The sequence below is a fragment of the Brassica rapa genome, chromosome A06 (assembly GCF_000309985.2).
Source record: "Brassica rapa cultivar Chiifu-401-42 chromosome A06, CAAS_Brap_v3.01, whole genome shotgun sequence".
In the NCBI taxonomy this organism is placed as follows: domain Eukaryota; kingdom Viridiplantae; phylum Streptophyta; class Magnoliopsida; order Brassicales; family Brassicaceae; genus Brassica; species Brassica rapa.
The window spans coordinates 199,833-224,930 of record NC_024800.2 but is presented as its reverse complement, the minus strand read 5'-3'; the positions used below and the strand labels follow the sequence as shown (position 1 = coordinate 224,930).

Below are 25,098 nucleotides of genomic sequence, written 5' to 3'. Positions count from 1 at the left end.
CGTTTTTCTTCTATGCCTACTGTATCAATGCAAAATCTGTTGCTAGTTGTCCACTAAGCCCCGTCTTGTGAAATATGCAGGCGAATGCAAGAACAACGAGGACAAAGACAAGGCCGACTATGGAGGCGTTAGAAGGATCATTATTATGTATAGTGAGAGACGATTGTATCTTGTTACAGAGTAATAGGAGGGACACATGGCAGAATAAGAGTGGAAGAGGTAGTTCTCGTGTAGCTGAAACAAGGGGAGAAGGAGTGACAGCTGGAGGGATCGTATTGGACGATCAAAAGAGTTTGTTACGATCGTTAGAGGAGCAGAGTATAAAACATAGTTGTTTGTAACTTTCATAGGCATTCAGAATCATTTGTAAAACTTTCTCAATTCTAATAAATCATCTTGTTCTTGAGTTTACCAACGTTGAAGATCGTTCTTGAATCGGGATCTTCTACGAGTAAACTACAGTTCCTCGTTTTACGAACGTCAGATTGTTTGTAGCGTGAAACACAAGTTCAACGCTATCAGTGGTATCAGAGCTTCCTTTCCTCGGAATCAATGGCGGAAACAAGATCTCAGGCGTTACAGAAAGGCGCAGCAGCGAAAGATGTAGATGGAGTGATCGCGAATCGGTTCGATGCGATTGAGAAGGAACTGATGTTGCAGAGAGAGTTGCAACGAGAGAAGGATGATCGGAGAGATGAAGAGATGCGACAGGTCCTTGAGACGCTGACGAAGATGGCGAGTAATCAGACACTGCGGCCGTCGGCGAGTGGTACGGCGGGACAACCGGAGTTTCCGGTGATGGATGATAATACGGGAGATCCAAGTCGTTTTGCCTCAAACAATCATGTTCAACACGGTAGTATAACTCGTTTGACCAAAATCAACTTTCCTCGTTTTGACGGTGAGAAGTACAAGGAATGGTTAGGCAAGGCGGAACAATTCTTTTTGATTGATAGTACTATTGAGGAGAAGAAAGTAGGCATCGCATCAATGCACTTTGATGGTGAAGCTTCAACTTGGCATTTGGCTTTAATGCAAGAAGATGTGGATGCAGAAGTACTGAGTAGCTGGAGGAACTATAAGAGCCGTCTCAAAGAAAGGTTTGAGGAGGTCATGGATGATCCTATGGCGGAATTAAAGGAGTTGAAAGAAACAGATGGTATTGCGGATTACAACAGGAAGTTTGAGCTGATAAGAACACGCCTTAAGCTCTCGGAGGAGTACCTGTTGAGTGCTTACTTAGCTGGATTACGTCTTGATACTCAGATGCACATAAGCATGTTTAATCCTCAATCTATGCGGCAGTGTTTAGTGTTGGGAAGGTTGTATGAAAAGGCACATCCAAAACGTGAAGGGAAAAGTAATTGGATGGCTACTAAACCTCAAGTTGGTAACTTTCCACAGAAAGGTGTTCTTGCAACTCCAAAAGAAGAGACAGCTAAGCCTCGTGAGACCAAGGGAAGGCTTAGACCATTCCTTTCTCAAGCCGAGATGAGTGAGAGAAGATCGAAGGGGTTATGCTATTACTGCGATGAAAAGTTCACACCTGAACACTTTCAAGTCCACAAGAAGACTCAATTATATTCGATGGATTGTGAAAAAGCGGAGGAAAGTTCAGATGAGGAAGAAGAGGAACAAGTGGAACGAGTGAATAAAGGCAAAGAGGTTGCTCACATATCCATCAATGCGATTGCAGGGATTAGTGACTATACTACAATGAAGGTGCGGGGGTTGCATGGTAAGCGCAACATCTACGTGTTGATCGACTCGGGTTCTACACATAACTTCTTGGATAGAAAGGTTGCAGAGGCATTGGGATGTAGAGTTACAGAGGCTGGGAGAGCAAGAGTATCGGTAGCAGATGGTACTAAAATTGAAGTTTGTGGAAAGGTGGATAAGTTTCAATGGAGTTTCAGGGGCCATCAATTTGAGGCTGACTTTATGGTGATTCCATTAGGTGGTCATGATGTAGTGTTGGGAGTGCAGTGGTTGTCAGGACTTGGACCAATTACTTGGGATTTTCAAAAACTGGAAATGGAGTTCAAGTGGGGTACAAAGAGAGTTGCTCTTCGAGGAATATCTCCTAATTCGGTTAGGGAGATTAAGGCTAAACGTGTGGAAGCTATGCGGGATGAAGATATTCAGCTACACATGATTTATGCTTGGGAAGAGGATGAAGAAGAACATATGTCTTTGAATTTAGCGCACACACACGACAAAAGCGCAAGTGAGGTTGAAGCAATTCACCGGTTAACTGATCAGTTTCAGGACATATTTGAAGAGCCTAAAGTCTTACCTCCATTTCGGAGAAATCATGACCATAAGATCGTTTTGAAGGAAGGCTCTAACCCGGTGAACCAAAGGCCATATCGGTATGCAGTCCAACAAAAGAATGAAATTGATAAAATGATTCAAGATTTGTTGCAGGCCGGTACAGTTCAGCCTAGCTCAAGTCCTTATGCATCACCGGTAGTGTTGGTAAAAAAGAAAGATAATACATGGAGATTATGTGTGGACTATAGGAAGTTGAATGAGATGACTGTGAAAGACAGATTCCCTATACCGTTGATAGAAGATCTTATGGATGAGCTGGGAGGATCATGCATCTATTCTAAGATCGATTTGAGAGCAGGGTATCATCAAGTGAGAATGGCAGAGAATGATATACATAAGACAGCTTTTAGGACGCACAGCGGTCATTATGAGTACTTGGTTATGCCATTTGGGCTTACTAACGCGCCAGCAACATTCCAAGGTCTCATGAACCATGTCTTCTCCAAATGTCTCAGGAAGTTTGTGTTGATTTTCTTTGACGACATTTTGATATACAGTTCATCATTGGAGGAACATCTAGTTCACTTGAGAGTGGTATTTGAACTGATGAGGTTAAATAAGCTGTTTGCAAAGAGGAGTAAATGTGAGTTTGCTACTGACCGAGTGGAGTATTTGGGAAATTTCATCCAAGCCAACGGAGTCTCTACTGATCCTTCTAAGCTGAAAGCTGTTCGAGAATGGCCGGTACCTAAGAATTTGAAAGCTCTGCGTGGGTTCTTGGGTTTAGCTGGGTATTACCGACGTTTTGCTAAGCATTTTGGAACAATAGCTCGACCGTTGACGGCATTAACCAAGAAAGATGCTTTCGCATGGAATGAGGAGGCTCAGGGAGCATTTGAGGAACTAAAAGAGACATTGTGTAACGCACCGGTGTTGGCCCTTCCACGCTTTGACAAGCAATTCGTTGTGGAAACTGATGCGTGTGGAGTGGGCATTGGAGTGGTTTTGATGCAGGATGGTCATCCGCTAGCGTACATCAGTAGACATCTCAAAGGCAAACAACTTCATCTGTCGATATATGAGAAGGAGTTGTTAGCAGTGGTGTATGCAGTTCAGAAGTGGTGTCATTACTTGCTTACAAGTCATTTTATCATTAAAACAGATCAGAGAAGCCTCAAGTATCTGTTGGAACAGAGATTGAATACTCGTATTCAGCAACAGTGGTTACCAAAGCTGATGGAATTTGATTACGAAATTCAATATAAGCAAGGGAAAGATAACGTGGCGGCAGACGCCTTGTCAAGAGTGGAAGGAGCAGAAATTCTACATATGGCAATGACGGTTCTTGAGTGTGATTTGTTGAAACAGATTCAACAGGAGTATACGAATGATGAAGCAATAAAAGCTCTCATAGAAGGGTTGAAGCAGAATCCGAAGTTTAAGAAGGATTACTCATGGTCATTGGAGATTTTGAGAAGGAAAAGTAAGATAGTAGTTCCAAAGAGTGTGACTTTGAGGAACTCTATACTGGAATGGTTACATGGATCAGGTCAAGGGGGACACTCGGGTAGGGATGTCACAGTTCAACGAGTTAAAAGTCTCTTTTACTGGAAAGGTTTAACTAAAGACATTCAGAACTACCTACGAAGCTGTAGAGTTTGTCAAAGCTGTAAGTATGATACCGCAGCGAACCCTGGTCTGTTGCAGCCACTACCGATTTCTGAAGCAGTTTGGGTAGATATCTCAATGGACTTCATTGAGGGCTTGCCAACTTCTTTTGGTAAATCTGTGATCTTTGTGGTGGTGGATCGACTGAGTAAATCTGCACACTTTATGGCGTTATCTCATCCCTTTACAGCAGTTTCAGTCGCTCAAACATTTCTTGATAATGTTTTCAAGCTTCATGGGTTTCCAAGATCAATCGTGAGTGATCGGGATAAGGTCTTTCTCAGTGACTTTTGGCAGGAATTGTTTAAGCTTCAGAGGTGTTCTTTGAATATGTCTACAGCATATCACCCGCAAAGTGATGGTCAAACTGAAGTGGTGAATCGTTGTTTGGAGACTTACCTACGTTGTATGACAAGTGATAAACCACACTTATGGAGCAAGTGGTTACCGTTAGCGGAGTATTGGTACAACACTAATTACCACAGCTCAACGCGGATCACTCCTTATGAAGCTGTTTATGGTCAGTTACCACCAGTTCATTTGCCATACTTAGCCGGGGAGACAAGAGTTCATACGGTGGCGAAGTGTTTGGAAGACAGAGAGAAGATGTTGTTGATCTTGAAGTTCCATTTATTACGTGCACAACATCGTATGAAGCAGTTGGCTGATAAACACAGGAGTGAGCGTAGCTTTGAGATAGGAGACTGGGTCTTCTTGAAGTTGCAACCTTATCGGCAGCAGTCGGTAGTGAACAGAACTTCTCAGAAGTTATCTCCTAAGTTCTATGGTCCGTACAAGATCTTGGATAAGTTTGGACTGGTGGCTTATAAGCTTCAACTACCCGCTACGTCGCAAATACACCCTGTGTTTCATGTATCGCAGCTGAAGAAATTGGTTGGTGATGTTTCTACTACTACACAGTTACCTTCGGTGGTTTACGAAACATTGACCAAAGAACCTGAGCTTATTTTGGAGAGGAAGATGGTTCAAAGGAGAGGTCAGGCAGCTACGATGGTATTGGTAAAATGGGCTAATCAGTTAAGAGAGGAAGCGACGTGGGAGTACTTATATGAGTTACAGAAGAAGTATCCTGAGTTTGTTTGCTAACCATGTGGTCATGGTTCTTTGGAAAGGGAGGTTGTGTTACAGAGTAATAGGAGGGACACATGGCAGAATAAGAGTGGAAGAGGTAGTTCTCGTGTAGCTGAAACAAGGGGAGAAAGAGTGACAGCTGGAGGGATCGTATTGGACGATCAAAAGAGTTTGTTACGATCGTTAGAGGAGCAGAGTATAAAACAGAGTTGTTTGTAACTTTCATAGGCATTCAGAATCATTTGTAAAACTTTCTCAATTCTAATAAATCATCTTGTTCTTGAGTTTACCAACGTTAAAGATCGTTCTTGAATCGGGATCTTCTACGAGTAAACTACAGTTCCTCGTTTTACGAACGTCGGATTGTTTGTAGCGTGAAACACAAGTTCAACGCTATCATATCTTCATTGATGCACACCATGAAACGGGAACAGTAGCTACTGTTCTGCGCAGTGGAGGTTTAGGTAAACTTCGAAAGTTCGAATCCAGTCTTTTTCATCGAAAAGAGTTTATCTTCTTACCTAAATTTTGCTCATCTGACCTTTTGTCTCGGCTTTACAAAGTAAACTTTTCTCGGACATGAGACGACCAAAATAAATGATTGATTAACAAATATAGTTTGATTCTAACATGCTTTGTTTTATTTGATTTGTTGTATTTTTCTGATTTCAAAGGCCCCAAAATTCCAACTAGATAAGATAATTAATGATAATCTTTTTTTTGTCAAACGATAATCTATTTATTTAACACATCATACATACATGTAGGTTAAACCAACCAATATTTTGTTACATTATACGATGTGTCAAGGATAATTTAGTGGCAATTGATAAATAGTTAAGATTATTACATTCCCCAGTTCGTTCAAATGGATTAAGTATACAATTTGAACAAATTGACTAGTGAATAGAGCCTCTATTATAGAGGTACTGTAACATAACAATGGTCTTATCTATCCTGAAACTTGTCACTGTAAAAATCAAAATTTTGATTTTAAGAATTTGTCACCGGTCAATAGTGTGATATTGTTAAGACTAATAAAATGTCTTCAAAACAATATACTACTAATTAAAAGATTTCAAGTTAAATAAAAATTAATCAGAGGGATAGTACTAATTAAAAAAGAGTAAGAAGTAGTATATGATTAGATTCAGGTAACCTTGAATTTATGGAGTCTTGAAAAGTCAAAGAACGATGGCATCACGTAAGTTTAGACAAACATAGTCATACGTCACTACAAACGTCACCTTTCTTTTTCTTTTGGAGCCTTCTTTTCCTTTAGCTTTACAAACAGAGTACAATTTCTTAATTTTTGACGAACTGAGAAGACTAACCAGTCAGTGTCAGCATTCAATCATATCTTAGGAGACTTCTCGCTCGTTGTTTATCGTTGTTTATCATTTTAAAATCAAGTTTTGAGTTATATTTGTAAATTCTTCTTGTTTTAATCCTACGGAATAGAAAATATCTATATATGATACATGTCAGAAGTTTTATAGCAATTTGGATAAGCTTAATGCATACTAGAAGAAGAGAATCAGGGAATGTTGATTGTTATGGTTAATGGTCTAATGACTACCTAATGATAATTTAATAGTTTAAATAGTAAAATAACCAAAATGTTAATACTAAAAATAAGCTAAAGAAAAAAATTAAGTAATATTGGTTAACTTGTGGGATGAGAAAAGGATTCAAAAGCATTTGGTGATCAGTTTTCCAGAAAAGCCAAAATTATATTTAGAACTTTAGAGTGCATGTTTAGTTTGTTGATGTTTTTTTTTTAAATTGCTATGTAACAATAGTATATTATTATTATTATTATTTAAAATGTTGAGGCATTTTATTTTAACCACGCTTCTGTTTGTGTTATAATTGTTCGGATTCTACACTAATTTAGCTATTTTTTACAATGGTTTCTAACATTCAAATAGAACGTTAACTGCACTTAGGGCATCTCCAACTCCACTCCATATTTTACTCCAAAATTGAGAAAATTGAGTGGGAAATAGAGTAATGAACAAAAAATAAAAGGATTACTCCATTTATAGAGTAATGCTTTTATTTTTTTGTTCATCACTCCATTTCCCACTCCATTTTTTCAATTTTGGAGTAAAATATGGAGTGGGAGAGACATCAATCTTGAGAACAAAGCAAAACATGAATAGTACACTATAAAATAGTTTGCATTTTACTAATTTATAATAATTTTATTAAATGCCAATTTAAAGAGTATATATGTTAGCAAATGTCATACTCCACATGAATTCCCTCCCGGACCACCATAATTGAAAAAGAAACCTAGATAATTACGATGGAATGGTTTTACCTTACCAATTCTTAACCCATAACATTTCTCACTATCTAACAAATTCTCTACATGAAAAGAATTCATTTTACGCTGCTCATAGTTAGAATTCAAGACTTCAATATTTGAAAAAAGTCCTGAATCTAGGCGGCCTCCATTTGGAAAATTACCATTACCCATGGGAGGGCTTGAACCAGAACGTGAAGCCTGAACCACACCACCAACTCCAACCATATTTGCACCATTTTCTAAAAGGTTAAATAATTCTTTTGGCCAGTAACCAATATCTATATCAGGTGAATTTTGCATAAGTTGTGTAATCCACCAGTTTCCTGTATTTATATCCTTTTTCGAATATTAAGAAACAAGACAAATTCATATATCAGTGAAAGAAATGTACGGGTCTAGAGATTCATAGTCAAATATATCGATCACTAATTTTCTTATAAAACTGATTATAAATATTAACCTGATGAATGAAATATCGAAACCAGCCAGGGACCCCTGGCTTAAGATCAATGGGCCCGACAATTGGAATCACCTTTGATACTTGAACAAACCCTGAACATGCGGTATTGTAACATCCTTTCCCATCCTTACCCTATTAAATAATATTTAATATTATACTTGTTACTATTTGATCAATGTTTTCATCAAACACTAATTTGTTTGTAGCCACATACCTTCCAAAATCCAAATGCCCAAACACGTTGGTCGCCATATAGACTTGGATTTATCTATCAACATGGAATTGTAACACTTTAAGAATATACTCAAAAGGTTTACATAACAAATGGATTAAGGAATATACTTATAAAATATAAAACCTACAGTCCAACCCGCTGAGATATAATTGACTTGGTTTTCCGATCCGCTGCCTATATATATTTGACTATACGAAACTTGATCCTTTCCCACGTTTAGCGCATTTGCACTAAACCAAGCTTGTACACCCCGAAATGGACCAATGGATGATCTTACTCCAGCAATCTATCAAAAGCAGATTACATTATTAGTAACTCTTTTTGGAAAAAACATTAATGATTTTTTTTTGCAACACAAACATTAATGACTTAATACTAGATATATATTATATATACATAAAAGTATTAAATCTATCGTATTAAGAAAATTGAGATGAGTCCTTACATGCGTTCCAGGGCTATCGGCTGATAACGGATGAAAATGTTTTTCAGCAAACACTTGCGAATTTGTGACATATTCTTTTGTATTTCTCAATATAGGAACAGTTCCATTTGGACATACTATTTTCCTTTTGGTAGATGTTTCATTTTTGCCCGTTTGTAGCTTTAACTCATGTCTTGAAATTGATGATTTCATCTTTTCAAATAAAAATTGTATAATCAATATTTATCATACTAATACAAGTAAAAAACGCAACAGATGAAATTCTGAAGCGATGCACCTGAATTTTGTGGGTTTTTAGCAAAGGATGCTCGAGCCCTGGTTGCTTGTAAATATCTATGCAATCATATGTTACATTTTCACTTATCTGTCAAGGACAAAAAAAAGTTATATATTACATGACATTCTAAATAATAGAAAAAACAGTGGGTCTCAAGTTGTGTTTAAAGCTAACCTTGAATGATCTGAGAGGCACTGTATTTTGATTGGAATGAACTATAGCTGTTGAAAACAGAAGAGATAACAGATTCACAAAAAGCACCATCCTAATTCTAGTTGACATTTTATTTGTTTTGTGTCTCAAAATTGAAAACACTCTATAATTTATATACGCATATTATCACTGACTGGTTATCGGTGAAAGGTCAGTCTAATATCTTGAAACGTTACGAAGTATTAAATGTGGAATCAATGTGTCAATTAGCGGTTATTCAAAATGAAATTACATTTTCAGAAGCATGTCAAATTTAATTTTCGTATCGTATCTTTTTACATAGAAATTCCTTTACTGATTCTTGTTAGAGTAATAATGACCCAGAAATATTACCGGAATCAATGTAATAAATTCCTTTATACATCGAATCAATTTGACATCTTAAATGCTATCGTAAACGTAAAAAAATCTATAATTCTAGTCAAAATAATTTAAAGTTAATCTTTGACCAGACTTTACACACAAAATAATTCTCAGATTTGATCTCTAGCCACCGTCGAATGAAGCCTCACCACCACACTCCTTTTGACACCGTCGCTCGTTACCACCAGCAGCAGCAGCTCATCACCACCATCCGCCATCTCTCTCTCTGTGCTGTGTTTGTTTCAGAGCTCCCTGCATCACGCTGCAATCTGGTTCAGTTCAAGTCTCTTTGCTTCTTGATAAAGTTTTCTTCTTTTTGGTTTATGAGTCTACAAAAGGAGATGATACTCTCTCTCTCTCTCTCTCTCTCTCTCTCTCTTGTTTCACTCTGTTTTTTTTTTCTTTCTGATAATGTCTCTTGGTCTCTCTGATACGAAAGTTTTGTTCTTTTTGGGTTTCTGAGTCCACAAAGGAGATGATGAAACTGTCTCTGTTTGTCTCTCATTTTTTTTCCCTTTATGTTTAGTTGTGTTGATCCATGTTTGAATGGTTTGTACTTTCTTTTTTATAAGGTGGACTATGCCATAGCGTTAGAAATTGATATAAGACGGCCAGATTAGCTACTCACTCAAAGTATTGTTAAAATCTGCCCAAGATGTGCGTTTCACTAATATTCTAATATTGGTGCAGGACACTCCTAAATGTTGCAGCTGAGCAGCCAGATATGGAGAGGCACATTTTACTTGACGTCAACACGCTCTACAAACAATCAGACACTCTCCTTAAGTTGTCCCATATTCAACAGACAGGTCATGGGTTCAGCGAATCACACTCAAGTTCGTTTATGCTTTATATGGTTTGAGTTGAGTTAAAGTTCGGTTCTTTAATTATGTGTGTTGCACAAGTCCAAGAGGGATGACTCTTCCAAAACTATGTCCCAACGTTTGCAAGGTATTTAGCTTGTCTGATTTGTTTTCATCACTCTGTAATTTTCATGTGTTTGTTCACTACATGCTCGTAAGATACTCAGCTTCATCTTTGAAAATTGCTCTGCTTGTTTCAGTTCTAGTTAGAGACCTATTGGTTCACTGAAAGACCAACTTTACTTCTTTCATCCAATGAAAGCTTATCAGTATTTTTTTTTGTTCCTGGTAAAGGTGGTGGTCGTGACTCGTGAGCAAGAGCTGGTGTTGTGCAGAGGAGATGTCTGGAACTCGTCTCCGTCTAGACTCACACGAATGTTGCAGTCTCTCACTGGAATTGCCAAGTGCAGCTTTTGAAGGTATTGTGACAGTAAAGACTGAGACTTTCTTCTTCTCAGAGTTTTGCTTATGTCTGCTGATTCTTTTTTTTTCTGTAAAACTTCATTCTTAATTATAAATAAAAGACCCAAAATATTTTACAAATCTCTTAGGCTATAGTAATAAGACCCATAGTTAAAAGCCCAAAAGAATCACATATAGAGCCCAGTTGATATTGGTTGCTAGTTCTGGCCCATCCCGATTTTCTTGTTGCTTAAAATGGCTCGCCATCCTAATTTTGGTCGAAAAACATAGAATCTTTCGGTCAAACACGAAATTTGTGGACCAAATTAATTTACAAAGTGTTCTGTAATTTCCTTGGTTTTGAAATTTAAATACTTAAAAAATAAAAGAGTTAACTGAGTAAAACAATAAAACACGATTTGGTTTACTTTAGTAAAAGGGGTAAGATTGTAAAACAACAACAAAGTATCATAGTTTTGGTTGAAAAACTTAGAATCTTTCGGTCAAAAACGAAATTTGTGGACCAAATTAATTTACAAAGTGTTTTGTAATTTCATTGGTTTTAAAATTTAAATACTTAAAAAATAAAAGAGTTAACTGAACAAAACAATAAAACACGATTTGGTTTATTTTAGTAAGAGGGGTAAGATTGTAAAACAACAACAACAAAGTATCATAGTAGTGGGAAGTGTCATAAACTGTAATAAAAACTCATAAAGTATCTTGGAATGTAAAAAGTTCGTTTTGAAACAGAGTTGGATAACTAGAATCTATCTATCTATATATATAAAGATATGTTTGCTTCACTCCTGGAGTATCCACGTCATCACCATGTCACAAAGTCGAGTTCTCTGCTGTTGACACGTGTCCGGCCTCTTCAAAATGCAGCGGTTCATTAAGTCGGATGTTTTTGTTGTTTGATGGGCTTCATCCAATAATGGGTTGCTCTTCTATTATATGTTTTTGTCGTGTCAATTTTCAGGCTCCGTATACCTCCTTCACGAGAGACGATAGAGAGAATTAGGGTTAGTCACCTTCTTCCATCTGTGAAATCCGAGAGCTTGACCAACAATGGGGATTAAACATGTGAAAAAATCTCTGTATCAAGCTCCTAATGCGTCGTTTTGTATTTGGTCGTTACCTCCGAGATGTTACGAGTTATGTTGATTCATATAAATCCTAAACCATCAAGATCCATCGCCATTAATGGAGTTTTAGAAGGTTGTGCGAGACGTATCTTCCTGATGAATCTCTGGATTGAGCTTCATTCGTCTTGGATTCGTCTCCTCCATAACGTTACGGATTCATCAATTCATTGCCATTAAGAAGCATCTTTACTCCTTTGACCAAGCATTCAGTGCTTCTTATTCCTCATCTAGACGGTGTTTATCCTCCTATAAAAAGGCCAGACCTCATCTCCTAACCATCATCCTCTAAATTCATAAAAACACTATAATCTCATTTTTTTTAACTAATTGATCCTTCTTGGTTATTGTTTATGATTTCTTCTTTCAAACTTGCACATTCATCTATCTGATCGACCCATGTGTTGTTTGCAGGAATCCAGGATCGTAGCTCTATTGGTTCACTGGATCCATCAATACCCAAACTGTCCATACATCCTATTGCTTCCCATAAAGGTTAAGTCGATCTTATTCTCTCCATCAGATTTTGGAACAGATGATTCTGTTGTTTTTTAAAATATAGATGAAGTTTTCTGTCTGATCAAGATATATACTCGGGAACAATTGCTTTTGCCCATTGAATATCAAGAAAACTTTCAGAGTTTCGGTTAGGTTTTACAAGTGGTGATCATGAAAGATTGAGCCAGTGGCTTTGATTTCTTTTTCTTCACGGGTTCCAGTGTTTCTGTGAGAGCCACATTGCTGATTCACATTAATGTTACATTGTAAGTTTCTATCAAATCCCTCTGAGCCATTACTTCATTGCTTCTGTATCAATCAAATCTACTTCCTACAATAATTAGTTGTTTGGAACAGAGGTTACTGCTCCTCCAAGTAAAGAATGTAATAAACGAAATGGTTGCTTTATTACAAGTGGTTTTGTATTCCTCAGTTTCTAACTTTTAAGCATATAGAAACTTTTAGGGCTGACGGGTTATCGTTCGGATCCGAGTCGAGTGATTGGATCTCGATAGGTGAAGATTCACAGTCCGGATCATAGAACGCTGCTGCGAAGAAACGATTCAAGGCTTAGATAAGACGCAAAGAGATCTGTATATGGTATGAAAATCGGGAAGCAATTCAAGTGATGCGGATAAGAATACCATAGCTGCTTCTTAAAAGATGGACATGTCAGTTCAACAGTGGTTCAAGGGTCCGGTGTGCCTGTTAAAATTTCTCCGACCCTGTTCCGTCTCTTCTTTCCTTCGATATCTCCATCGATGGTTCCGACTATGTGCTTTCTCTTCTTACGATGGATTCTCAGGTACGGGACAGATATTGCTTTGGATATGGTGACTCATGTTTTATCTCCCTAATGAAATTTTCTTCTCGCTCTTTGTGTATGTTATGCAGCTGTGCATACCAACTTTTAAAATAATGTTGAATTCATTTTGTCTTCTTCCTGAGCATGACTGTATGTTGTTTGGTGCGTACCTTCATGTTTTAAAAATTAATAGAAAGTCTTGAATTGTTTGTGTTAATGTGGACTCAAACTATTTACCCCGGTAAACATAACACTATATATTTTATCTAGGAGTACACTACCCTCCAAAACTTCACTTGGACGTTGACATGCAGATATAATAAACACTGGTGCAAGTGTATCACCCTTCCACCACATCGTTCCAAGCTTGACTTTGAAGTCCTGTGTTCACAAAAGAAGTCTCATTTGGGTCTGCAGTCGTTTTTAACAATTGCTCGAGGGTGTATGATGAGATTTTAGTAGTACCTAGACTTGCAGTTTGTTTAGTTTTTTTTTTTGGGTTCTTTTAGCCATTGCAAGGTTTGTGATTGCGATTAGTTTTAGTTAGCTAAGAGTTTGTAAAATGCACCTGGGAAATACAGATAATGCATTGCATATTACAGAAGCATGTGAAGATTTCGAGACCGAATCATTCTTGCACGAAGCCATCGATGTTGCTGCAAAACATTATGTTCTTGAGTGAATTTTTATGAGACAAGTGAGTCATTCTCTGTTCCTCTTTGGCTGAATTCTCATGCATCCTAATGGAGCGAGAGTTGCTATGGAAAAGCAAGCTGAAGCTAAAGTAAAAATAGAGCTCATAAGGTAAAATTGCATTGCTTAACTTTGAAAATTTATGTTTTCAGATTGAACAGTTTGCTTGGTGCAGCTCAAGAATACAGAACAGAACCTGCTTATTATGTGTATCAAAATCTGTTTAACTAACTTGAATAAGGAACCAAGCGCATTTCAACATCGTTGATAGTAATAAAAGTTGTGTGTTTTTATCTTCATATTTGGGATTCAACATAGATTTCACTCCTGCTTGAGGGTTAGTCTCCTCATTTTTCATCTTATAATTTAAATTCTCTACGCTTATTGTATGTTCATTGATTTTTCATGGTTCTTTTTTATCTTCATATACACACTCTCTTTTATATACTCTTTGTTGCATAGTCAAAAGTATTGTATAAACAAATAAGTTTGATGAAAGATATAAAGTATAGCAACGATCCGAAATAACAATTCACACATAACATAAACATACATATATTATTTTTTGAAAAATGGTAAATTTACAGAAAAACAACATCAAATATAAAGGAAATCCTGCCACTACCCCTTATGATTTTTTAACAAAAGCAACAATACCGAATAATAAATATATTTTAAAATATTTTTACAAATTGATAAGAAACTAAATTTTTTTTTCCTTACATCCCGTCCGTAGGGCGGGCTTACCCTAGTGTTAAATATTACTATGTGCCAAATAAAACCTCTAAAACATGTAAATCATATTTAGCACATATCTAAAGCATGTAAAACATATTTAACACATGGCTTAAAAGGGATAAAACAATATAAGTTTAATAAAATTAATTTATATAAATAATTTATTTTAATTTGTTTTTAAAATTAATTGATAATGAAATATTAATAAAATAATGCAAATAATAGTTAAAACATATTTTCATATCTCTTTGTATTGTTAACAAGTGTTCAAACAACTTACGAAATACAAAAGATTTCATGTCTGATTTGATATCTAAACATAAATATATAAAAAAAAATTTCAAAATATATATCAGTTCATTTCCACGTCAGCAATGGGGACGACTCGCGGGGATATCTCTCGGCGCTTCTTGCAGCCGTAGACTATAATCCGCCATATGACAATCACGGCGATCACGGCAATCACACTTCCTATGATTGCCCAGCCTTCTCTGCTGATGCCTCCTGATACTCTAGGTGGAGTATCTGTACGCTCCATCTAATCCAAAAGAAAAGGAAAAATAAAAGTTAGACAAAGAAAATTATTTATGGTTTAGTTTGGTTTAGCTTTATTTTGTATTATAATTACATTTCCTATCTAATTTATAATAATAAGAAATTGGTCCCAATAACTAACTTTATAAAATTTGACTGTGCCCAGTGCCGGTCTGATAAAACTTTGGGCTGAAAGCAAATAATCATTACGGGCCTATTAATTTAAACAAAAAGATATTATAGTACAAGCTGTTCGAACCTCTCACCTTATGTTAGTAAAACAACAACGTTCTACCAACTATGCTACTGAAGCTTTAACAAAAATAAAAAGGCAGATATTTTAGATATTGTAAAACGGGCCGCCCAGGGCCGGTACTTACTGTGTCTCATTTGTTTTTAGCTTCTCCTTAAAAATTACGACAAATAATTTAATTTGGACTTCAACACAGACTAAAGTTCATACGGCCCATAATAATAATAAAAAACTGGTCCTAGTAACTAACTTTATAAAATTTGACTGTGCCTCATTTGTTTTTAGCTTCTTTAAAAATAATACGACAGATGATTATAATTATTTTTAAAAAATCTTTTGTGATAATGTTTTCTCAAACTAAATAAAATTTATCCATAAAAATATAAGATACAAAGTTTATATTTATTTTACATAATATAGACTTGATTTATATAAGTTTTTAATAAAAAAATATATTTTAGAAGCAATGAAAATAAAATGTTATCTATTATTATTATTAACGTTGACAAAAAAATGTATTATTATTGTTAACTAGGATAAGACCTGATGATATTTAAAATGACAATTATTATATGCATATATATGTATAATTTTTAACTTACATAAAATAATAATAATTTATAATATTTAACATGCATAATAACTTACGAAAACTATGTCTAAACTCCGAGAAATTAACGGTTCAATTTTATCAGAAATTGTATAACATCATGGTTGAATTTTGTTTTTTTTTTTTGTTGCTAACTAATTTTGTTAATTTAACGATCAAAAAAATGAAGTGTCTAATTTATTAATTTAGAACCTTATTTTTTATCTACTATATAAAAGTTGTCATTTAAATTTTAACATATTCATCTCATTTATATTAAACTCTAAATTCATGGACATACCTTATCATTTAAAACATTTAAAAATTATAAATACCTACGCACATTATAAACCTTTTGAATCATTTGTCCAAGATATTGTGGGTTATATAAAGTATTATTTTCCTTTGTATATGTGGCTTATGCATACACTTATATAGAAACACTAAAATTCATTTGTAAAACATAATAGATACCAATTATACTTACATTTATGTGAAATCCTTTCACGTAGAAGTCTATGCTAATACTATGAACTATGTAACCAGTAACACTATCTGAATTCTTAAAACGATATATACAAATTTCAAATGTAAAAGTTTACAATAAAAAGTTATTTGTATATATTGTTTCACCAAGTTTCATCTTTAGAATATTACTTTACACATATATACTAATTATTCTAATATATCCGAATTATACAAATATACTATCCAAAATTCATAAATTAAAAAATATATTTACAAACAATTCTAAAAAAAAATATGTAGGGTGAGTGATCCAAAAAACGATTTTAGAGAAAAATATTGAGGATTTGAACTACATTATAAAGAATATACTACTAAAATTTGATACCCCAACAAAAATATTCTATCAACTAAAATATAGCATATTTTTACTTATTTTTAATCTTAGAACATATTTACGAAAATACTTATAAGATTTTATTGTTGTAGGAAGGTAATTCTTACTATGTTTAAAAATATAATATTATATGGTTTTTGAATGTCTAAACTCCTTAAAATATGTGTACAAAATTAGGATAATCTTAACCAATATGTATCATGGAATCTGCCGAAACATATCATTTATATAAATCAAAATTTCTTTTATTGATATCCTTTAGGTTTGATACTGTGAAAAGTAAATAGGTTTAATGTATGGTGTTAAAACTAGACTGATCCACACATCTAATCTGTTAGTTTGTCAATAATCACTTATTTCCATCAAACCAATCCAAAAAAATTGGTCTTTTAACGAACACTATACAATTCAAAAAACAAGAATTTGTTTAGAAACTAAAAATACTTTAAATAACACTATAATACAAGTCCAAGAAAAATGATCATTTTTAATAAAACAGAAAGTTATACATAGAACACTTATTATTTTAGATCTAAATGTTGAATTTTTATAGTAAAATAAAGAAAATCGGGTAAAACTCTAGTATTCATTATTTTTTGGTTTTGGCTGGGTTTATTTAAAGGTCCAGTAGTTCATATTTAGACTAGAAGCCTAGCCTTTTTGTAAATAAATAATTACAATTCGTAATCCAGACTTGTAGATTAATAATTGAAGAGTTTACAAAAATTACATATATCTCTATGATATATGAAAAAAAAAAAATAACAAAGGGGATTACGGTTCCACGATGGTTTATTTAAACACTTAGAATTGATGTTGTTCTAACTCACATAAACGAAGATAATTATTACGAACAAAACCATCTCTAGCGTCTCTCCCACAGGTTCGCACGAATCACTTTCACACGTATACATAATTAATATTTTTATACTTTCAATATTTCACTCGATCCCAACCTAGTATGTACTTACAAGAGATATAACTAACCTGTAAAGCAAGATGCTTCTTTTCACTCGATCCCAACCTGCAATGCAAGAAATCTTTAAAGCATCCGAATCAAGTATTCAGCAAGAAAGAAAGGGAAAAAGATGCAAGAAGTAACCTTTTGTCAAAAAAAAAAAATGCAAGAAGTAAGAGTCTCGAGAGATGACTACTTATATTAAGAAGTACCTTCCTATATTACAACACTGCCCCGGGATATTATCATTTACTCTAATTTTTATGGAAATTTTTAGTAATCCCTATATACCATTTCACCAGCACCTAATATAACATAACCGGTAAAACTGAACATCACACAACCATTTCATCATATTCAATATTCAATAATTTGAATCAGTGTTCTAAAAATGGGTCTATACTAATCAATAATATACCATATAAAGCACCGGTCTGCAACCTAGGGGTTTCATGAATAATGATTGGAAGCAAAGCATCCATTAAGAAAGGAACATACTTTGAGCATTCTCAGCATTGACGTTCTTAGGAAGCACAACAAAGGCCTTGGAGACTTTCTTCACCTCTTCCACAATGTTAAAGAGCTCGAGATTCACCATAGAATATTGCCCTAGAATGTCCTGCCTGTTAAAAGAATAAATTATCAGACTTCTTCTCATATAGACAGACCAGAAATAAAGACAAAACTCCCACACAAACCATTTAGGACTAGTGTTGGTTCGACCATAAGCGTCAAAATCTTCTAGAATCCGAGAAATTGCCTTAAGGTGACTAAGCCATTTCGTGACTGCAAATTAATACCTGAACAATGCATTGAGATAGCTCAATTACTCCGACTGCAGGTCTCAGCCATCCATGGCCTTGGGCAGTTCGTGGTAGAACCGCCATCTGCAGGAAACAATATTATAATGGAGTGGTTAAGTAAAATACTATCTTAACAATGTGATAAAAAAACATATCAATATCTACACGAGGAAGATAATCCAAATAAACGATTGGATGAGCTATGCTCCCAGAAGGGCATCGCTTAACATAGACATTCGCCCATGGCTGAAGGAAAAATGATCTCTTCTCAAACAAGGGATAAGAATTTCAGGTCATTGAGTTATCAGACAATTAACTATTTAAATAGAGTATGGACCTTTAGTAACTCTTCAAGGAGGCGAGGTGCAAGCTCTAGAACACGTCTGAAATCATCCTCCAGGGCTGGAGACAAGGCTGCTGATTCACGAGTCAACTGGGCCTGTATCAACAGCTCCGTCTGTACACAAAAATGAAAAGTGAGTATTTCAGTTAAATCAAAATATTTAGTGTTACAGATGCTTAATATAAGAGATCGATCACCTTCACTATGGCAGGATGCTGCTTCCAAAACTTAGCTTGCTCTTGCTTCATGTTCTTGGGGTCCAAACTTAGCTCACAAGCTGCCTTGGTAAAAACGTCCATAACTTTGCTGAACAATGAAGATTTTCGAACATTTCATACAAAATACGGAAACACACTCGAAAGAAAGTATATGTGTATGAGTTAATAATATACCTTGGGGCCAACGATGCGGAAAGAGTTTGATGCATGACATATAGTTCCTTGGATGACCTCGACTCGAGAGATATATAACAGCAATCACAAGGGGCATACAAACACCGACTATACAGAGCAATAATATGCCACCGGAGGGAAGAGCAATGCCCATTTGAAATGAAAGCCCTATATCATCATCACATTACAACAATACTTTAGTTTCAATAGGCTTGACCAAGACGAAGGAAAATGCGACATACCCGTCTGCGATCTGGATGACCATACTTTTCAAAGTTTTCACCGGATACTGGGTCGTGGTATGCTTTAGAAATGGACTCCACAAAAATATTTGTTGGCCTCTGCGGAGTTGAAAACACACGCACATAAAAAGAAAACTGTGAGGTGAGGTGCAGCCGTAATAATTAAAAAGGGAGAAGAGAAGAAAGCATTTGGACCTGGATCAGGATGGACAGCCTTCTATATGTCGGAATCTGAAACTCCAGGTTCCAAGCCAAGTATACTAAATAGGTCAAGAACTTGAGTCTGTTACAAAATAAGAAAGTAGATATTTTGTGTGTTACAAAAATTAACGAGAATCAAGAAGGTAAGTAAACCAATCAGGGTCTTGAGATATTAACCTCACGGCTCATGTTCCACAAGTGTCAACTTGACCATGGTATAAGGCACCAACGGAATAGCCATAATCGTTAGAGTGAAAATGGGAAACAATGTGCTATTCTCTTCTTCGGAGGCCCCCATCCTCTTTTTTTTTTTTCTTTTTTTTTTTCCTTAGTCAAAAACGAGTCCTAATCAGCCAGACAGGGATCCAAAAGCTAAACGAAGTTTAATACAGGGCATGGCTGGGTGTGCATTTGCAACTGAAATTAGGGTTTGAAGCGATCAACCAATCAGACTAGACTAGACTAGGAAAGGTTTCGACGGGAACAATTTGAGATGGACACAAGAAAGCAAAAGGTCTCGGAGAAAGCCTACCAGAAAGAATATCGACTCAGATCGGAGAGGGCCGATCGGGAAATAGCAGCAACAAACGGTGTTCCAGTTTCTTTGGTACAGCGTTTACAATTAATATCCTTTTTAAATAATTATATTCATTTTTTCTCGCCATTTATTTATAATATCGCCGCAACTAACCAAACCCACTTGCGATCCAAGTTTGAATAGGGCTGTCAACCAAAACACCTACATGGGTGTGTACAGTTACGCATATATTTTTCTGGACCCAAAACACCTACATCTATATGACACCCAAACCCAAGTTAGCCCATGTCCAACGGGTTAATAACCCAAGACCGCCCATTATAGTTTTTTTTTTTTTACAATTAGCTCAATTTAGTTCATAATCAGATTTTGTAAACTCAATTTACAAACTTATATACTTAAAGCAAATAAACACTATAGAAAATCTTTAAATCCAGCAATAAAAATTCAAATATGTTTTTTCAAAAAAAAAAATTCAAATATGAGTCTGAATTGAAATAGTCTCAAAAGACTTGTTTTGCAAGATTATAAAACACTTTACACTGCTGATATTTGAATGAAACTAAAGAACCAAACTTGATCAACTACGTAACATCAAACTTGCAATCTAATGAAACTAAAGCAATCTACCTCTCTTGCTCTTTAGAAGCCTACAAGATAACACAATGACTTAACTATATGCAACAAATCTGGACAACCAAAAGGAAGTAAAACATTGTTAACACAAGAACACGAGTCATCTCTGGTGGTAAAGGGGTTGCGGCTGTAACTTCCGCCACCCGGGTTCGATTCGCGCTGGGAGGGACTATTTACATTGCTTGGGTTTCCGGCAAAGAAGTGAAAACACCTTTTTTTTATACCAAAAAAAACACAAGAACACGAGAAACTATGTTTTTCCGCTAGAACTGAGAAAATACATTTTTTCACCAAAATCAAAAATCATATTTTTCCCACTAAAAATATAAAAAAAAATCATGTTTTCTCCTGTCAAAATCGAGAAACTATGTTTTCCGAGTTTTGACCGGTTTTTACCAGATTTTCCAGTTTAACTCAAATTCGGTTTTTAGTATAACTTGAAACTAGTTAGAAGAGCGAGTCACGGTCCGACCGGCCGGTTTGGTTTTCAAAATAAAAACCAAAATTTTGAATTTAAGAATTTGTCACCGGTCAATAGTGTGGTATTGTTAAACTAATAAAATGCCTTCAAAACAGTATCCTAGTAATTAAAAGATTCCAAGTTAAATAAAAAATTAATTAAAAAGAGTGAGAAGCATACAATACTAAAAGGCAAATAATCTCATCGCTGAGACCCTCCACGTCAGATAAAATAATCGTCCAATAAGACATGTTCTTTTCTCCACGTCGGACATTGCTTGGGCTGGTATTGGGCTGATATTTTTCAATCTGTCAAAATATAAGAAACATATGGATCAAGAGTCCAGATCAAAGAGAACGGAGAATGACGACATCTCATCACTTCGCTCTTGGATAACCCTAAAACGGCCAGCCGACGAATCTCTTCGACATTCCATCTCACCTCTGCGCATGGCGACCAAGTGATGTTCTTCAGAGATGCTTCACTCCGTCCACGCGAAGCCAAGTTGAAGTTTCGTCTGATTCACATCGGGGAGGCTCGAAATCCAAAGTCGAAGATCCTTATTGGACAAGAGATTCTCCTTATCGACGAAGAGGTTTGTCTACTGATTTTTCTAACTTTTTCCTCTTGATTTAATATTGCTCGATTGAGATAGTATTTATGTTAACCGATGAGTTGAATTTATCTACAGAGAACGGTTATTTATCTACCGCCACCTCCGTGAGTGGTCGCTCTGGAGCTATTTGCGTAGGAAATCGCGCCTTTCCGTTTTGCTCAGCCTTTGAGTTCTCTCCTCTCCCTGTGTTAACGTGTTCCTCTTCTTGATGTCTCTGTTTCTCATATCTGCTATTGTTGATTTTGTCTAGAAGCAGCAGGTCTATTCTAAGTTGCTGCGTCCGAGTTTCATTACGGTCCAAACCATGTCAGAGTCTCAGACAGCTCTAAAGAATCAGCCACAGTCCTCGGCCTCCTCTGGTTTTTTTTTTGTTAACCTGCAAGTTCATATTCAGAGATTGATTTCAATTATATTCTGTTTACAATAAGGTTTCTAATGTAACATGGGCATGTGTACATCAGGAAAGAAGCAAGCTTTGATATCTTTATCTGACAAGTAGGATTAAGCTACTCTTGGCAACGGTCTTCAAGAGTTAGCTCTCATTTTGTTTTTTTTTTTCTCGAAAAGAAGCTTAATGACCGTGCGAAGACTTTGCACCCAAACATACACGGTGGTATCCTCGCTAGAAGAGATGTGGAGCATCATATGGAAGCTTTTAATGAGCATGGCGTTGGTGAATTTGAACATTTGATTAGCCTTTTATTTTATAAGGCTGAGACAAGTTATCTGTAGTATTCCTTCGTGTTAAATAGCATCATTCTGTTTTGTATTGAATGACAGGTACATTTGATGTGGTGGTTATCAATTTGTATCCGTTCTACGACAAAGTTACTGCTCCAGGTGGGATCAGTTTTGAGGATGGGATTGAGAACATCGACATTGGTGGTGCTGCTATGATTAAAGCAGTTGCTAAGGTATATATATGTGCATATGAAACTTATTCCTTATATTCATATCTTGATGACAAATGTTGTTGGACAGAACCACAAAGATGTCTTCATCGTTGTCGATTCAGAGGATTATCAAGCTGTTTTGGAGTATCTCAAAGGAGCTCAGAACGACCAAAAATTCCGCAGGAAATCTGCGTGGAAGGCCTTTCAGCACATTGCTGCTTATGATTCCGCTGTCTCAGAATGGCTATGGAAGCAGACTGAGGGACGTAGGTGCTTATTTTTTATGTGATCCTCCTTACACTAGATCGAGATGTAGTGGCTTCCAGGTGATTCATTTATTTTCTGTTTCTCACATACACACCACTGTAACCTTTGAGGTTTTAATATGTTAATTCTTATCAGTTGAATCTCATATCAGTTTGAGGTTTTAATATGTTAATTCTTATCAGTTGTGTTGGATACCAGCCGTCAGTGTCCTTAGGTACACGATATTTTCGAATTTGTTCATATTATTATACATCAACAAATTTCTTCCTACCCCCTGTCCACCAACATCTTTTATGGATCCGTATGTATGTCTTGCAGATACGGTGTGGAGCTTGCTGTTGCAGATAAGAGTGATGAAGCTGTTTACGTCGGTTCTGGTGGGGAGATAACAAAACTAACTAATATTAGAGCCGCTGAAGCTGGGCACCTTCACGTGAGTCTAAAACCTCAGGACCCATCTAAATTAACAGTTTGCTTATTTACATGTTATGGCTTGAAATTTTCCGTTTGGTTTGCTAGGCCGCAAGTGTTGAGAATCGTAAAGACAGCCAGCTCCCTCTGTCCATAACTTGATGGGAGAAACATACAGTTTTCAGCTAGGCTGACACATTTCAGTTTGACTTCTAATCATCAGACCTTCACGATTTCATCCATTTTTAATAAGCGTAACTGTCCACCAGTCCCAGATTTCGTTGTTGATGTAAGCTGATGCCCACATGGACATAGACTTTTTTTTTCAACCACCTATGGAGCTAACAGTATTTTGCCTCTGAACCCAGGGAGTGAGCTCACTTACCATCAATGTCTGTGCCGGTCCTCCTGATAATGAGAATGAACCAGCTGGTGAAACAACTGCAGGTGGTGCATCGGTCACGAACTTGCTGATCCCGACGAGTTTAAAGCAACTAAGAAGGCACGCCTTACATAGATTGAAGAGGATAGTCGTCAGCCACGGCGTCGGCTCCTAGAATCATACTTGTGCATAGTTGTTGGCATGTTGCTTTTATTACATCATCTGGCGTAAACAGTTTACAACTGACTATAAACCCAATCATGTTTGGAAATTCATTATCTTTGTCTACAAGTCGGTGAACTATTCTATTTGCGTATTATTCTTGCATTTTTACATTACAACAAACTAATTTCGTTAACGATTACCAACACCCCGACCATTGCAGGCTGACACTTTTTCGTTTTCCGTGGCTTCTTATTTGCCAAGCTTTACTTCAATTTTAGTACTGTAATGGTTATAATTTGTAAGTTAGTTAGTAATAGTCATTTCACAAATTTAAATCAATTATTTTGGTAACATGGTTAACTTCGGTTTCATATATAATAATACATTTAAGCTTCTAACAAACATGTATATGTGTAAATAGTAAGTTTCATATTGTCTACTTATTTGTCTTCAAATATTTTTAGTTATTATGAATAATTTATTTTTCACATCGTGTAAATCATTATTTTTAAAAGAAAATTTATAATGAAAAACCAATTTAATTCGTGAAACAAACATATAACTAAGAGAGAAAGTAATTTAATTTTACCTACCGTATGTAATTTTTTTTTAAAAAATTGTGACTTATTGATATAGCAAACTAAAAAAAACATCGAGAGAAAGTAAGTAACTATATAATATTTTATTATAATTGGAAAAGTAATATAATTTTTAAAATGAATATAAAAATAAATAGTTAAAATTATTGTAAAATAATTAAGAGTGATGATCCTATTTTTAGTTAAAAGTAAATTAAACATTAAAAAAATAAAACTGTATAATTAGTGGGGTCCACATAGAGTGTCCTAAGTTGATAAGCCTTAGACAGAGTGTCCACGTAGGCAAAAATAATCGACCAATGAAAAACTAAATTTTTGCCATGTCACCTCCTCTATTTATTTTTAAAAAATGATTCTTTAACTTTTTACTTAAACAATTATGACCGAAAATATTTTTTTAGTGAAATACATTATTTATATAAATATAATTATATTTTTTATTTACATAATAGTTTGTAAAGAAAAATTT

General features: G+C 35.6%; 2 protein-coding genes and 2 long non-coding RNA genes across 12 annotated transcripts; 2 read left to right on the top strand and 2 right to left on the bottom strand.

Moving 5' to 3' along the window:
* Positions 1-6,751: 6,751 nt before the first annotated feature.
* On the bottom strand, positions 6,752-9,047 carry LOC103871012. The gene is made up of 7 exons (XM_009149219.2): positions 8,940-9,047; positions 8,766-8,852; positions 8,489-8,680; positions 8,171-8,329; positions 8,023-8,076; positions 7,809-7,940; positions 6,752-7,684 (listed from the first exon to the last, which is right to left on the bottom strand). Exons 1-7 carry the CDS (start codon positions 9,045-9,047, stop codon positions 7,283-7,285), a joined length of 1,134 nt encoding a protein of 377 aa, XP_009147467.1. The 3' UTR covers positions 6,752-7,282.
* Positions 9,048-9,404: 357 nt separating this feature from the next.
* LOC103871010 lies at positions 9,405-14,045 on the top strand. 4 transcript variants are annotated; one of them, XR_004448591.1, is made up of 6 exons: positions 9,405-9,618; positions 10,032-10,292; positions 10,499-10,623; positions 12,166-12,515; positions 12,705-13,216; positions 13,369-14,045. It is a non-coding gene; the product is annotated as an uncharacterized LOC103871010 (long non-coding RNA). The 4 variants fall into 4 exon arrangements; XR_004448590.1 differs by having other exon boundaries at positions 13,325-14,045; XR_633469.3 differs by lacking the exon at positions 13,369-14,045 and having other exon boundaries at positions 12,705-13,271.
* A 66-nt stretch (positions 14,046-14,111) lies between these two features.
* LOC103871008 (dnaJ protein ERDJ2A) lies at positions 14,112-21,387 on the bottom strand. 4 transcript variants are annotated; one of them, XM_009149215.3, is made up of 10 exons: positions 19,840-21,387; positions 19,657-19,744; positions 19,462-19,560; positions 19,220-19,387; positions 19,025-19,133; positions 18,822-18,941; positions 18,482-18,568; positions 18,180-18,304; positions 17,711-17,747; positions 14,112-15,023 (listed from the first exon to the last, which is right to left on the bottom strand). In XM_009149215.3, the coding sequence occupies exons 3-8, from the start codon at positions 19,482-19,484 to the stop codon at positions 18,257-18,259; spliced, it is 555 nt and encodes a 184-aa protein (XP_009147463.1). In that variant the 5' UTR covers positions 19,485-19,560; positions 19,657-19,744; positions 19,840-21,387; the 3' UTR covers positions 14,112-15,023; positions 17,711-17,747; positions 18,180-18,256. The 4 variants fall into 4 exon arrangements, with proteins under 4 accessions (XP_009147463.1, XP_009147465.1, XP_009147466.1 ...); XM_009149217.3 differs by lacking the exon at positions 14,112-15,023 and having other exon boundaries at positions 17,398-17,747; positions 19,840-20,079; positions 20,195-20,308; XM_009149218.3 differs by lacking the exon at positions 14,112-15,023 and having other exon boundaries at positions 17,404-17,747; positions 19,840-19,989; positions 20,195-21,387.
* A 230-nt stretch (positions 21,388-21,617) lies between these two features.
* Positions 21,618-24,184, top strand: LOC103871007. Of its 3 annotated transcripts, XR_004448588.1 has the most exons (10): positions 21,618-21,891; positions 21,988-22,081; positions 22,163-22,271; positions 22,374-22,585; positions 22,693-22,826; positions 22,894-23,131; positions 23,255-23,286; positions 23,391-23,505; positions 23,592-23,772; positions 23,852-24,184. It is a non-coding gene; the product is annotated as an uncharacterized LOC103871007 (long non-coding RNA). The 3 variants fall into 3 exon arrangements; XR_633463.3 differs by having other exon boundaries at positions 21,988-22,271; XR_633466.3 differs by lacking the exon at positions 23,255-23,286 and having other exon boundaries at positions 21,988-22,271.
* Positions 24,185-25,098: the final 914 nt, after the last annotated feature.

Bases quoted from the DNA above. Each gene is read 5' to 3' on its own strand.
- LOC103871012 (XM_009149219.2), bottom strand. From the start codon at position 9,047: ATGTCAACTAGAATTAGGATGGTGCTTTTTGTGAATCTGTTATCTCTT. The intron at 8,853-8,939 runs GTTAGCTTTAAA...TGTCCTTGACAG, and splicing joins TGCCTCTCAGATCATTCAAG to ATAAGTGAAAATGTAACATA. The intron at 8,681-8,765 runs GTGCATCGCTTC...TTATTTGAAAAG, and splicing joins TAAAAACCCACAAAATTCAG to ATGAAATCATCAATTTCAAG.
- LOC103871008 (XM_009149215.3), bottom strand. From the start codon at position 19,484: ATGGTCATCCAGATCGCAGACGG. The intron at 18,942-19,024 runs GTGATCGATCTC...TTTTGTGTACAG, and splicing joins AGCATCCTGCCATAGTGAAG to ACGGAGCTGTTGATACAGGC. The intron at 18,569-18,821 runs GTCCATACTCTA...TGTTTCCTGCAG, and splicing joins TCCTTGAAGAGTTACTAAAG to ATGGCGGTTCTACCACGAAC.